The sequence below is a fragment of the Puntigrus tetrazona genome, chromosome 16 (assembly GCF_018831695.1).
Source record: "Puntigrus tetrazona isolate hp1 chromosome 16, ASM1883169v1, whole genome shotgun sequence".
Lineage (NCBI taxonomy): Eukaryota > Metazoa > Chordata > Actinopteri > Cypriniformes > Cyprinidae > Puntigrus > Puntigrus tetrazona.
The window spans coordinates 10,156,139-10,168,844 of NC_056714.1; the positions used below are offsets into that span (position 1 = coordinate 10,156,139).

The 12,706-nt window shown below is 34.8% G+C and overlaps 1 protein-coding gene across 1 annotated transcript in view; it reads right to left on the bottom strand.

Moving 5' to 3' along the window:
• triob (trio Rho guanine nucleotide exchange factor b) overlaps positions 1-12,706 on the bottom strand; it is a 94,732-nt gene that overhangs the window by 56,576 nt on the left and 25,450 nt on the right. The window contains 2 exon segments of the mRNA XM_043261624.1: positions 4,566-4,680; positions 5,961-6,035. Of these exon segments, the coding sequence (XP_043117559.1) occupies positions 4,566-4,680; positions 5,961-6,035 (190 nt within the window).

Here is a 12,706-nt window from a genome sequence, read left to right on the forward strand (position 1 = left end):
TGCACACTACTGTTCAAAAGTCTGGGGTTTGAAGAGTCTTAGGACATTAAGCAATGATGCATTAAAAAGTTGTCCCAAAAATACTGAAAATGTTTAACCAGAATATTTATAATAGAAATATATGCTGTTGTTCAAACAAAAACCCAGAAATATTAAGCAACAATTGTTTTCAACATTAACAACAACAATGTTTCCTTAACACCAAATCAGCATATTAGAATGATTAAAATAACTATTTTAAATTGTAATATTTCACTGTTACTATTTTACTGTATTTTAAACAAATAAATGCAGTCTCAGTGAACATAAGAATATGCATCAAAATCGATACAAGTAAAACCAAGAAAAAGAAATTATGAATACCATTTTAATTTCAACAACATAAAATCATACCAAATAAATAAATAAGATGATTAGCACTGAAGAGCGATTTTACAGTGGCGCTCATTTGGTAAATGTGATCAAAGAAGGCTTTGAAAATGAATCTGAGCCAATATCATTATGAAATAAATGTTTTTTTTTCTCAAATACACATTGGGCAGTTATTGGCATCCCTAGAAATTCTTAGTAAAAATCTCTGAAATTTATTTATATTCACAATTTTGAGCTCTCCAGGGTGATTATGAACATGACATTATCCATCCATGGCGTGCTGTTTCACAGAAATATAAATAGGAAAATAAAGCCCAAATTCCCTTAATCATACATCACAATGAGAAAATTACATTTAAAAGATTATATTTCTGATGTGCATTAAATAATTAAGAACTTCCAATCAACATAAGACATGTTAGGAAACTGTATGGAAGAGGATGTGTGTTTATATCGTCCTAATGTATGGTGAGGAAGAGAGTTTGAGTGGCAGAAGACTCCCCAATGACCACAGCTGGAGGATTGCAGAAAACCTTAAAAACAACTGTCAAACAGCACGTACATCACCACGTGTTGTTTGCTAGGATTTAAAGAAAAAACATTCTCCTCGCTCATCCAAAAAAAAAAAAAACTCCAGCATATTCAGTTATCAGACACAATTGGAACTTCAAATGGGACCAGCTTCTATGGCCAAACAAAACTAAAAAAGAGATTTTTTGCAGCAAACACTGGGATATTAACACAGGGATAAAAATGTATACAATGAAATACACCGCTGTACTATTGTGGTCCTATATTTCTGCTGGAGGTCCTGGACATCCTGTTTAAACACATGGTTTCATGGATTTTATCAAATATAACAGATATTTAGTTATTGATAGATAGTTATTGGCTCTGTTAAAAATCTTATAATGGGCCGTGTTTGGATCTTCCAACCGTAAAATAATCCAAACACAAACCTAAAAAACAACACAAAAATGGGTCACTGAGCACAAAACCAAGCTTCTGCTATGGCCATTCCAGTTTTCTGACCTGAACCCTGTAGAAAATGATTGAGGTCAAAAAGAAGCACCAACATGGAGCTGGGAATCTAGGGTCTACAGTGATTCTGGATGAAGGAATGGTCTCTGGTCAGGTGTTCTCTAACCTCATCAAACATTATAGGACAAATTTTTTCTGCCAAACCTGCAAATGGAGGTTTCAAAAAGTATTGAATAAAAGGGTGCCCAATGTGTATTTGAGAAAAACATTTAAACATTTAACCGATACACACACCCCAGGATCACAAATAAAAAAACAGCATTGACAAGTTGCTCCCAAATGTTCAAGATCTCAAGTTAAATGAAGGCTGCACAGTGGAACTACCTGTGCATTCAAATATTTAAATGCACACCTTCCAGCCAATCAGAACCAAGTATTTAGTCAATATTAACAAACTAAAAGTATTGTGTGTATACTTGCAATAAAGGGTGTGTTTAAACATTTTTCCTTGCGCAGTGCCTTGCCTCATATTAATACACACACATGTTGGGTATGATTTCAAGGATTGATGGATGTGTTATAATTATTTTACGTGGTGCTTGACACCATGTGGCTTGGAATGAGTCAGAAAAATGTCTTTAAAGTGTGAAATAATGCGAAATCCTGTTAAGAGTGAAGAAACAGAAGAGAGAAATGCATGAAAGCGTGAAAGAGGACAACCGGTGCGGCCTAAAATCTGCAGTTTTAGGCCAAACAACATATCTACACCCCTGGCCATCTGATACACACCAGACACCAAAACCAACAGCCGTAAGCGTCTATACACTTACTCACTAAACCACTTGTTTTCCTAACCAGGGGCCACATCTGGGTCTCCAACATACTGTAATATCTGTGTTTCCGAGCAAAGGGTCAAAAGCGCATTATTTATTTTCAAACCGCGATATTATTCCGTGCAGGAGTGAAGAATGTGTTTACAGCTGTCGAGAAAATGAAGTTTAATTTTTTTTTGTATTTTTCAGTTTGGCTCAAACAGAGTGATCGCGGACAACAGAAAGTTTGGGAGCACCCTGCGGCAGATGATAACCTACATAAAGTTTTGAACGGCGCAGAGCTGGAACCCTCTGGCCGAAAGCAGAAATTCACGTGGGGCTGGATGAGTTTCACTGAGTCAAATCAATGCTAACTACAGAAGGACACAGCGGGGAAAAGACAAATTGGCCATGTGATGTCTAAACAAACCAGAAACCTGTGAGCTTAAAAACAAAACTCGACAAGAACACATAAACTAGATTTGAAAGTTTCCTGAAGAAAATGCAAATGATGTTCACGGCGATTCTTTGGTGTATTGCTAAAAAGTGCATGCAGTTTTTAAGCTAGTCTGAGTGTGTGTAAGATGGGGAACTTAGCCACATGCATTACTAAAAAAGAAATGACTGTAAATTAAACAAAATGAAAACTTGATTGTGAAAATGCATTCTCGAGCAGAGGTTTTCATTTTATTAGAATTATGTTAGTAACCCGCCAGAACACCCATTCGTCCATTCATCGCTATAGCAAAAACCCAGAACACCCAACCAGCAACTGAGAGAAAGAGGGGTTTCAAAGATGGCTGCCGAGTATAATGACCTGCCTTAAAGGGTTACCCCAACTCAAAATTAAAATTTAATAATTTCATCATTCATCAGAAAAGTATGAGAATAGTTTATCTTCAATCAGTCGTTCAACCATAATGTTATTAAGCTACAAAGCTATGAAGCTTTTTGTACACAAATCATTATTTTTGTTTACTTTGAGTACAAAAAGTCTACTTCTCACTTCATAAAATGCAGATTAAACCACTGATGGGAGATGGAGTGTAAATGTCTTGACAGTCAGTGTTCATTACGCACAGACAAAAGCCTCCAGTTTTTTCTCCAAAATATCGTAAATTGTGCTACGAAGATGAAAAAAAGCCTGTTTGGGTTTGGAACACCATGGGGGTGTGATTAATGACAAAATTTAAATTTTAAGGTGGAGTAATCCTTCAAAGGCCTAACCCTCTAAACCCTCTAAAACACCATAACAACTCAGAAAAGCCACCTACCAACGCTATCCTTCTCTTGTAGCCCTACAACCACCCAAACATATAGTAGCAGTCTATAAACACTCCAGCAGACTGCCCCAGCATAATACAGTTGAGCAACGCAGTCTCTATTATATTCCAATGAATTTGAATTCCTATATAACATCAAGTGCAGCTTTACTGCATAATATTTTTGGCAAAACTATGGTACTTTTTTAGTCTTTAATAAACATAATTTTCAGAACATAATCTATTGTAATTATTATACATTATACATAATGGTATTAAAAAATGATCATATAATAATAGTAATAAATATGTAAATATACAAAATGAATATTCTAAGATGTATTTGGAATGCTTTTGTTTTATGCTAAGTATAGTTTTATGCTAGTATTTGGTGTACTGAACTAGTATACTTGAAGTCTGCTAAATCTGAACTTAGTGCACTTTAATTATACTGAAGTAGTGCTGAAGTACAATGTAAAAAAATATTTGATGGTGCTAAAGTGAAACTAAACTTTAGGTACGCTTTAAATAACTTGCATTTAAAGACAGTATTATTCAAAGATCCCGCAATCCTCAATAATAGTGACATTTAAGAAATCTGCATTGTCCACAAATAGTTTTCCGAGTAAAGTTTAACTATAATTTTTTTATCAGTAAGTCTAGAGCGATGTCAGTCAATATGTTACTAGGTTTAAACTACACTTAGTATGAAATAAATGTATTATAAATGTAGTATTTTTTTTTACTAGGGAAAATACATATATTGTTAACTTTGAATTTATTATAAAAAACACTTTTTTATTATATTTATTTATTTTTTAGATAAATAAAATCAAATAAAAAATTAAATAATAAAAAAAAAACAATGCAAGCCCTTTATTCAGCGGCTAATTTTAAACTAAACAGCCAAAAATAGATCAACCGCTGGTCTATATTTCCTTGAGCAGCTAGGATGAACACAGTGATCAGTGAACTGGAACTGTACAATTCAAGCAGCTGGCTGACTTCCACACCTGTGCTGTCATGGGATCAATCCCTCAGTGTTTCAACCGCCTGAACCTGATCCATCACGAAAACTAATTTAGTTGCATAATATTGTTCACACAGACAAAGACACACACACACACATACTGCATACCTGGGAATGCCTGCAAGGTACGCAATAAGTCGTCTTAGGTCCTCCTGTCGTATTCTGTCATGGTTGCTCCTGGCTGGAAAGGTAAGGACTGGCCCTCCACGACGATCTCTTCCACCTGCAGGCCAAATCAACACACTATATATTTGTCTGGAACAACAACATCTGTGCCACTCAAGCATTAGTAAAATAGGGCAATGGCTAATCTTAAGAAACTCCAACTAGCCTACCTACTGTATATAGTGATGCTTTAGAACACCATGGCCTACTTATCACAGCCAACCATGCCAAGTTGTGTTTGACTAGCTTAAGTTTTTGTCTAATACAGAATACGATGTCTCATATCATTGCTAGGGTAATACGGTCGCTTCATATCGTTATTGCAAACCAACTTCCATTACACTTTCTTTGAAGTGCAGAGGTGGAAGAAGGGCAAAATTGGAAATGAGTTATATCTCTACTTAGACAAGCTGAGCTGATGATAAGCAAGTTGGCCTGCCAAAGATTAAGATGTTCGTAAGCTATCTGGGTCAGCAGCCAGCTAAACACATTTCCCCAGCGATGCTGCTCTGCCTTTGAGCTCACGTATCTGAGAGTGTTAATGACTGTCACTGCAAATAAGTGTTCTCTCGTTAATATTCATAGAAATCCAGGCCTTTGGATAAGGAGTGAACACTTCTAAATAAATGGCTTAGAACGAAGCGGGAAGCAACAGCTTCTTTTCCCAGTCCTTTCTTAACTACGATGGGGATGGTTTTTGGACGTGGAACCAAGGTTTATAAATTTGGGGGTCAGCAAGAAATTGAAATATCATAAAAAAGCCTATTAGGCTCACCTGGGTTGCATTAATTTGATCTAAAAATTCGATATATAATATATGTTTACAATGTAAAATACATTTATTATTAATATTATTATTTAAATTTTTTTATATATAATTTATTTCTCTGATAGCAAAGTCGAATTTTCTGCAGCCATTACTCCAGTCTTCAGTGTAACATAAATAATTCGAATATTCTGATTTGGTGATGAATTACCATTGGTTCACCTATATACTGTTGATGAACCAAAGATGCATTTTTTTGGATTTTTAAATGATTATACTTCAGAAAAATATATAATAAAAATACAATATATATATATATATATATATATATATATATATATATATATATATATATATATATATATTTTTTTTTTTTTTTTTTTTTTTTTTTTTTTTTTTTTCTTATTACAATATCTTCTACTGTTGTTTTGACACTTTATTGCCCATTTCTGCTCACTTTTATCTAAAGCAATTTACAAAAGAGCAATTCATCAAAAAGCCAACCATCAGTGCCAAATGTATTAGAAAAATCAGATTAGTAAACAGAACGCATAGAAAATATATAGGCCTACCTGATAAAAATGCCACCTTTTCTTTAAGGATGGGAAGAACTTCAACAGCCTTCATGTCTTCATTTCTGTGGAACCCTGGAAGGATTCAAAAAGCTAGTCAGTCTCCGAAGCACATGATGACAAACACATTCACGGCAGCTTGTAAACAGAAAAAGTAACACATGATATCATTTATTCATAGCTTGATTAGCCTACATTTATGAAACAGCACACTGGAATTATGGCAGGGTGATAGGTAAAACATGCATGAGATTTATTCCATTCACATTTTTTTGATTTACTTCAATGTGTTTAAAATGTGTTTGATTATATGGTGTGCAGTTAATAACATATTTAGTTCTGTATGTCAAGGCCTCCCGAGTCAGAGATACATGCCCGTTCTACCCTCTCCTCCCTGATCCTCCTTCTCTCTCTCCCCCGCCTACTCAACAGATGGCAAGATCTTAATTCATCAACAGCTTCGCCAATGCATATAACATGCTAATGTGCACTCATTGACACCAATCTCCCTCTATACAAATAGTGTCAAATCTTGCATTAAACCAATTCGCCAGTAAAAATTTCAAACATATTACCCTTCTTAGAAATAACTGGGTTATAAAAAAGATCAAAATGTCAGTACCCAGCGAGCACATGAAGGTCAATCGGAATTATGTGCTCAGAAAAAAAGTATTGTGTTCTGCTCTTTCTTATAGAATTGAAGTATGCTGATTTTGTGCTCGGTACATATAGCTACAGATGTAATGCTTGTGTAACTACACACATGTAACAACTCATGCATACTGTTGTTACAAGTGTTACAAATGTCCTGTTACACATTTATACTTACACATACTATTCTGAGATTGTTACATGTGTGTTGCTTACTATGTACACATCTAGTTCCTACATAAGCGCGCAGGTATTAGGGACACTTAATATAAAGTGGTTCCGATACAAACAAATGCATGTATATATAGGAAAAATGCAAAAATATACTTTATATTTGCGATTAATCGTGATTTGATGGCACTGACATTACAGTATTCTGCGACTGACACAAGGATAATGTCAACTTCTGGCACTTTTACTGGTTTATACACAAACAAATAATCTCAAAATACTCATTGACGTGTCCTTTATCTACAATTATATAATGAAAAAGTAGCATAAATGCTCCAAGCATATAGTATACACTTAATATAAAACAAAAATGAATAAATAAATAGGCTACGTCAACCTAAATAGGTGTTATTCACTGTAAAATGGCTTTTTTTGTTATTGAGAGTGGAGGTTGGGTTTCACAAAGACAGGGCTGGATCGGTGAATAATAATGTGAATGTTAATAGTAGGTTAATATAGCAGCGACTGTGTTTTTTTTTCCCTTTAAACCCACAGGGATATACCATTACCACATCAAACCCAGCACACTCAATACAATGGTGCATTTGACAATAGAGTAGCCTATAAGTGTAAACCACACTGCACAATTCATCATAAATCTCAATCACTTTTCTCCTCTCCCTCGTCACTCAAGTGACGTGTATGCCTGTGTATACGTCACTTTCTGCATTGCGTTCAGTCTCAGCACTGCCGAGTCCGCACAGCTTTTAAGCAGATCAGTGAGGACGAACAAAATCAACACATGTGCGGTACCACCTACTCGCGTCGTCTCAACATTCACCATCAAATAATTGCCTGCACACGGACGGGGTGATAAAAATGACATATGTGGACAGTGTGTGGATGCGGGCGGCCGAGGTACACTTTGGCCTTAATCTCTAAGTTACAGAATTTTGTATTCTGTGCCAACTGGAGCAAAAAGCACATGTTCTATTTAGTTATTTGTATTTATTATTGTTAAAGTTCTCAACAGTTCGACAACTTATGTTTAAAGCTTTTAAATTTCACTTCTAAGGACTATTTATTACACCAGAACGTAAAGCTGCAGTTTTGCCTCTCTGTTGCCATCTATATTTGAAAACCTGGTATTGCATTTTCTTGCGAAATTTTATACTATGCATGGGTTATACTGCAGCGCCGCTCCAATGCGGATGAATGTGTAACTGTCACTCACCGTAATGGTGGAAATCCTTTACTAACTACGTCTTGGAATACAAGACCCAAATAAGAATTTCTATCGGATATTGTCATCTGAACAAATCTGACGTGCTTTGTTCTGACTGAGGAAAAAAGCATTATCATAAATCGCTCTACTGATGGTGATTTAATCTAAAAATCGATTAGCTCACATTGCATCAAAACCCTGCAGATTATTATTACTGTTATACTTTATTCGTAAAGTAACAACATCAATATTGCTTGGCTATGACGTAATGACGTAATGACGCAGAGCCATGCTTGAATTTCCCGCGAAAACCAACCCGTCCACTCAAATTAGAAAGCTAACTGCGAATCGAGCTAAAGTAATGCAACAGTTTTGAACACTGGCTGGTTATGTATTTTCTCAAATACTGTTTTTGGATCATTTGTAACAAAAAAAAGTCACAGGCTGCAGCTTTACTATACTGAATATACTTTTTTTTTGTACTTAAGTGAATCGTGATTCACATTTCAGCAAGAATCGTACAGCCATAAACCACACAATGAGATCTTATTAAAAATATAAATAAATAAAATCATGATAGACTGATTAGCTATTTTGACACTGAAAAAGCAAACAAATTTCAGATTTAATTATACATAGGAAACAAGCTAGTAAAACATTATATTACTAACTTGAAAAAATACAGAAAAAAACTATATATGCATACTCCAACTATTTTTGTTTTATTTGCAACTTCATTTATTTATTTATTTCTTTTTTACCACGCATGCTATATATAGAAAGCTAACAAGACTATTATAACGATTGTGCTCTTCTTGAAGCAAAAAAGAAGTAAACAAGAATAAAGTCTGGCAAATATAAGCACAGTATCTGGGTCAACATATTGCTATGCAGCTTTAAAGGCCAAGCATATGCAGTGCTCGTCTGAATTTATTTCTTTATTTTTTTATGAAGCTCACTGTCATATCCCAATATGGAAAGTCATCATTACTAAGCCTGTTCCCAATTCAGGTTTCCAAATTACACTTTTTAAATTACTGTTTGTTTATATAGAGACAAATACATAGACTGTATATGAAATGATTATTCTGAATAACCAGTCTTACTGAAGGGCAGAAATGTGCAGTGCACATTTCCACACTGCTATTGATTTCATTAGCTTTATGAGGGAGTCAGCAGAAGTCAGGCTTGATTGCCCATCATAACACATTATGTCACTAGGCTAAATTGGCCACCACTTCCTGGCGTAAGGTTATGGCTGTCTGCAGGGAGATATAATGACTGGGGCATGTGCAATAGTAGTATCCAGGGACTTCATGGGGCGTGCTGTATGTGTGTGTGTTTTATTCCCCCCTCCATCAATGACCTCATCACAATCCAATATTCGCATAACCTTTACACTGTTTGTGGGCCTTTTTAATAGCTATGCATTAACCACTTCTGTTGCATTAACTGAAAAAAACGCATGGGATGATTTTTGGTATTTTGATTCCGAGCATGCTTAGGATATAAGGCTGTATTGAGAAAAAAATACAAAGTAAAATATAAAAGATAATTTATGTACTTTTGAGTAAAAGCAAAGACCTTTTAATGTTTATTGTTCATTTATTTGGTACATTTACTGTAAAAGAGATTGTGGTTAGGATGTTTAAATAAGAACTATGGTGTGCATTGCTTAATTTATTGGACATAGTCGTGCAAACTCTAACCCTAATCTCTTACCCTAACCTTAACCCTAACCTGAACCAACCCTTAAACCTAACACTAACCCTAACTAACCCTAACCCAAACCTAACCTAACCTAACTCTCATATAACCTACAAAAAATTAATTAAATTTTTAAATAAGAGCTCTGGTGTTCATTGCTTAATTTAATTAACCCTAACCCTAACAATAACAATAACACTAACCCTAACCCTAAACTAACCCTAAGCCTAACCCTAACCCTAACCCTAACTAACCTTAACCCTAACTATAACTCTAACCTTACCCTAACCTACAAATTGCTTTTTGAAACTGTTGTTTTTGTGTGTACTGGTATCAGGGTGTAAATTATATAATACAATTTAGGAACATTATATTGCCACCAAATTGCAGCATTTAGTTCAGTCCACTTATGTAAAAATATAATTATGTACTAACCATTTTTCTTGCATTGACTGAAAAAATGGAATGGGATGATTTTTGTTGTTTTTATTCGCAACAAGTATTGAGAAAATAAATACAAAAATTTACATATTTATTGTTCATTTATTTTGTACATTTACTGTGGTTAGGATTTTAAAATAAAAACTCTGATGTTCATTGCTTAATTTATTGAAAATAGTCGTACAAACCCTTAAACTAAACATGACCTCTAACTGCAACCTTAATCTCTAACCCTAACCCTAACCCTAACCGGAACTAACCCTAACCCTAACCCTAACACTAACCCTAACCCTAACTCTAACTGCAACCCTAACTCTACCCCTAACCCCAACTCTAACCCTAGCACTAACTCTAACCCTAAACCTAAGCCTAACCCTAACACTAATCGTAATCTCTAACTGCAACCCTAATTTCTAACCCAACCCTAACCCTAACTCTAATCCTAACCTAACACTAACCCTAACACTAATTAACCCTAACCTAAACTAACCTTAACCCAAACTCTAACTCTAACCCTAACCCTAACCCTAACCCTAACCTAAAAATAGCTTTTTGAAACTGTTGTTTTTGTGTGTACTGGTATTAGGGTGTTGAAATATGTTAATTATGCAACACAATTTAGGAACATTACATTGCCACCAAATTGCAGCATGTTGTTCAGTCCACTTATGTAAAAATATACTTATGCACTAACATAGCATAAGCACTAACAAAAAAAAATGAATGGGATGATTTTTGTTGTTTTGATTCCCAGAATGCTTTGCATATGAGAAAGTATTCAGACAATAAATATAAGAAATATACGTATATGTATTTTGAGAAAAAGCTAAGATTTTTAAATATTTATTGTTCAATTATTTTTTACATTTACTAGAAAATTTTATTTATGGAAAATAGTTGTACAAACCCTAACACTAGCCATAACCTCTAACCCCAACTCTAATCTATAACCCTCATCAGAACTAACCTTAACCCTAATCCTAACTGACCTTAATCGTATCCCTAACCCTAACTAACCCTAACCATGACTCTAACCCTAACCTAACCTAACCTAACCTAACCTAACCCTACCCCTAACCCTAACTTTAACCTTACCCCGTGCTGTTCATTGCTTAATTTATTGAACATAGCTGTACAAACCCTAAGCCTAACCCTAACCTTAACCTCTAACCCTAACACTAACCCTATAAACAAACCTTAACAATAAACCTAATCAAACTTAACCTAACCCTAACCCTAACTCTAACCCTAACACTAACCTTAACCGTAACCTAACCTAACCTAACCTAACCTAACCTAACCTAACCTAACCTAACCCTAACTCTAATCTTACCTTAATCCTAACCTAAAATAGCTTTTTGAAAATGTTGTTTTTGTGAGCTCCAGTATCAGGGTGTTTGAAAATGTTAATTATGCAACACTATTTCGGAACACTATATTACCACCAAATTTCAACATAACTACAGTTATGCATTTTTGTTGCATTAACTGAAAAAAATGCATGGGATGATTTTTGTTTTTTTGATTAACCCTAACCTAACCCTAACCTCTAACCCTAACCTTAATCTAACCCTTAACCTAACCGTAACTAACTCTAACCTAACACTAACCCTAACCTTAACCTCTAACCCCAACCTTAACCTAACATAACCCTATGCCTAATCTAACCCTAACATAAAACATTGAGTAAAATTAAAAAGGGTATATAATTGTTTACTTTATTCATTAACTTAACTTAAGAAGATTTACTTATCATTTCAGTCAAGAACCATTCAACAAACCAAAATGAGAACTTGTTTATAATTTACTCACTTTTTCTACAATTTTTGTAAAACTTCACTACAACCAGTTTAACAATCAACAATACAATAAATCAACCTAATATAATAAGCTACCACTTCATGGTGCTTTTGCCCAAACAAGCAAAGAGATTTTACAAGAGGCCTTGTTGATCTCTTTTTTTCTTATAGTTTCTTTGTGTTGATACATATGTATGTAATATTTTCCTTACAAATGGTAGGGCACTAAAAACCTCCTGCAAAAAGAAATTACCCTTGCTCTTGCAGAATCAGCATTCATTATTTATAGTATTCGCATGGATGTTACAGAAATTGCTAATCAGTAATAGGAGAGACCACAAGCTGAGCACATCATAATATTTAGTTTCCGCCAGTGTTCACAGCTTAAAGGCCACATGATCTGAACAAAATATAAATCTAATTCTGCAGAAAAGCTTGTGTGGCTCAAGGAAAGTTAAGCCTTTCCCACTGTCCAAATATCCTCCAACAATAGAACCATGGGATTACGTCATATCACTCAGCAGGCAAGCTGATTTAATGACAGTGTCCGATGTGTCCAAAAACACCTGACTGTCCTCTGAAGGTCTGGGGAGGTGTTTGTTTCATACATAACTGAGTAAAAATAATAATGAGCTTTACCAGTGGTTCCTAAATTAACTGGTCTGCCAAGCATGAAATACAACTTGTCAATCAACCCTGGGGTCCAATCATGCATTACTAATGACAGCTGAATTTAAGCATTACTGCACAGC